We start from the raw sequence: 2827 nt of genomic DNA, 5'->3' as shown, positions 1-2827 counted from the left end.
TAGAGAAATTAGGATAAAAATAAGGAAGGAATAAAAGATAATAACAAGAAAGAAAACAAATTAAAATAAATAAAATAAAAAAATGATAGATATGTACAGATGAGCCGTAAATTATGATGATAATTTACGTAACCATAATACAGAGTATGTGAGGATAATGAAAAGGGAACTTGAAACAACATGGCTCAATATTTTTAACATATTAACAGTATGTACGATTGACTTTTCAATACTTTCACAAATCTTTCCCCTGGGTAATTTCAGCTGTGTTATGCACACAAGATTGAGCATAGCATTGTTAGTTACATTCGATTTTACCTTAGGGGTTCCAAACAAAAATCACTTGAGCCGTAGCATCCCCAATTCTACACGCATCTTTTCAAACTTGTCTCTGCTTAAAGGCTTAGTCAATATATCAACAATTTGACATTCAGTAGAAATAAAATCTAGCCTAATTAAGCCCTTTTCAACGTTATCTTTCAAAAAGTGATGCCTTACATGTATGTGCTTGACTTTAGAATGTTGAACTGGATCTTTAGAGATGCAAATGGCACTTGTATTATCACAATGAATAGGAATGCAATCTAAAACAATGCCAAAGTCATGCAACTGTTGTTTTATCCAAAGAAATTGAGAGCAACATGCAGCAGCAGCCGCCACATATTTTAGCTTCGGTAGTGGATAGAGCAACAGTGTTTTGTTTCTTGGAACTCCAAGAAACCATGCAAGAGCCTAAGAATTGGACCATACCTGACGTTGCTTTTACGATTTACTAAATCTCCTGCATAATCAGCATCAGCATATCCTCTTAGGTCAAACGAATCACTTTTTGGATAAAACAGACACAAATCTTCCGTCCCTTTTAAGTATCGTAGTATTCTTTTGACGGCTGTTAGATGCGATTCCTTTGGATCTGATTGAAATCTTGCACAAAGACCTACACTAAAAGAAATGTCAGGTTTACTAGCAGTTAAATATAACAAGGAACCAATCATACCTCTGTATTTTGTTTGGTCCACACGAGTTCCCTTGGGGTCTTGGTCCAACCTTGTGGTTGTTCCCATGGGAGTGTGGTTGATCTTTGTGCTTTCCATACTGTATTTTTTCAATAATTCCCTTACATATTTCTGTTGATGAATCATTATTCCTTCGTCAGTTTGCTTAATTTGGAGCCCAAGGAAGAAGTTGAGTTCCCCCATCATGCTCATCTCAAACTCACTGCTCATTAAATCAGCAAAGTACTTGCACAAAGATTCATTAGTTGCACCGAAAATAATATCATCAACATAAATTTGCACAACTAATAAATGAGTTCCTTTTGATTTTAAAAACAAAGTTTTATCAACTTTTCCTCTTTTGAAATCATTATGTAAAAGGAACTTAGAAAGTCTTTCATACCATGCTCTTGGAGCTTGTTTTAATCCATACAGTGCTTTATCAAGTTTAAAAACATGGTTTGGAAAGTTTGGATCCTCAAATCCAGGTGGTTGTTCAACATAGACGTCTTTTAAAAAACCATTTAAAAAAGCACATTTGACGTCCATTTGATAAAGTTTAAAACCCATAAATGCAGCAAATGCAATTAAAATACGAATTGCTTCTAATCTAGCTACAGGAGCAAAAGTCTCCTCAAAATCGATACCTTCCTATTGGTTGTAGCCTTTGACAACCAATCTTGCCTTGTTCCTCACAATTGTGCCATGTTCATCTAGCTTATTCTTGTACACCCATTTGAGACCAATAACTTTTTGATTTGTTGGTTTGGGTTCAAGATGCCACACTTTGTTTCTTTCGAATTCATTAAGTTCCTCTTGCATGGCAACAATCCAGTCAGCATCTTCCAAGGCTTCTTTGTGATTTCGAGGTTCCAGTGTTGACAAGAAGGCGTTGAATGCACATAAGTTTCTCAGTTTGGATCTCGTCTGAGTTCCCTTGCTTAGGTCACTTATAATTTTATCCAGGGGGTGTGACCTTTGATGTTTCCATGGCTTTGGCTGGAATGATTGAGCTGGGATAAAAGTGTTATTTTGTGTTGCTCCTTCTTCCATTTCTTCATGGTGTTCTGCTTCTGCATTCACTTCACCTTCTGCGTTTTCTGCTTCTTCTGTATTTTTAATAGGAATTTCAGTATTATTAGGAACGTCATCATGTTCCTATTCAGCATTTTCAGTAACTCGAGTAGGCTGCTTTCTGGGAATTAATTCTTCATCTTGGTCTGTTGAACGAGTGAGACCAATTTCAAAATCTCCATCTTCATATTCCTGTATACAGTCATAATTGTTAGTCTCATCAAAAATAACATGTATACTTTCTTCTACACACATAGTTCTTTTATTGTAAACTCTATAAGCTTTACTATTAGATGCATATCCTAAAAAGACTGCTTCATCACTTCTTTCATCGAATTTTCCAAGGTTTCTTTTATCATTATTGTGAACAAAGCATTTGCATCCAAAGGTTCTTAAATGAGCAATATTAGGTTTTCTTCCTTTTAACAATTCATAAGGTGTCTTGTCCAACATTGGTCTAAGCATGGCCCGGTTGATGATATAGCATGCTGTGTTGACGGCTTCTGCTCAAAAGTTCCTTGGAAGCCCACTTGCTATTAGCATCGTTGTTGCCATATCTTCCAATGTTCGGTTCTTTCTCTCGACCACACCATTTTGTTGTGGTGTTCTTGGTGCTGAGAAATTGTGACTTATTCCCTGTTCCCTGCAAAATTCATCAAACTTGGAATTTTTGAATTCCGTACCATGGTCAGTTCTCATATGAATAAGTTGATTACCTATTGATTTTTGTGTCTTTTTCAAGAAATTCATAAACATAT

At 35.8% G+C, this 2827-nt stretch overlaps 1 protein-coding gene across 1 annotated transcript; it reads right to left on the bottom strand.

Moving 5' to 3' along the window:
- Positions 1-339: 339 nt before the first annotated feature.
- On the bottom strand, positions 340-1094 carry LOC110702991. The gene is made up of 3 exons (XM_021880750.1): positions 998-1094; positions 751-937; positions 340-553 (listed from the first exon to the last, which is right to left on the bottom strand). The coding sequence occupies exons 1-3, from the start codon at positions 1092-1094 to the stop codon at positions 340-342; spliced, it is 498 nt and encodes a 165-aa protein (XP_021736442.1).
- Between the last annotated feature and the right edge of the window lie 1733 nt (positions 1095-2827).

This window comes from Chenopodium quinoa, unplaced genomic scaffold, assembly GCF_001683475.1.
Source record: "Chenopodium quinoa cultivar QQ74 unplaced genomic scaffold, ASM168347v1, whole genome shotgun sequence".
NCBI lineage: Eukaryota > Viridiplantae > Streptophyta > Magnoliopsida > Caryophyllales > Amaranthaceae > Chenopodium > Chenopodium quinoa.
The sequence above is the reverse complement of the archived record's forward strand: the minus strand, read 5'-3'. Positions and strand labels throughout refer to the sequence as shown.

Bases quoted from the DNA above. Each gene is read 5' to 3' on its own strand.
- LOC110702991 (XM_021880750.1), bottom strand. From the start codon at position 1,094: ATGGAAAGCACAAAGATCAACCACACTCCCATGGGAACAACCACAAGG. The intron at 938-997 runs GTATGATTGGTT...CTTTTAGTGTAG, and splicing joins GGACCAAACAAAATACAGAG to GTCTTTGTGCAAGATTTCAA. The intron at 554-750 runs GTATGGTCCAAT...TGATAATACAAG, and splicing joins AATCGTAAAAGCAACGTCAG to TGCCATTTGCATCTCTAAAG.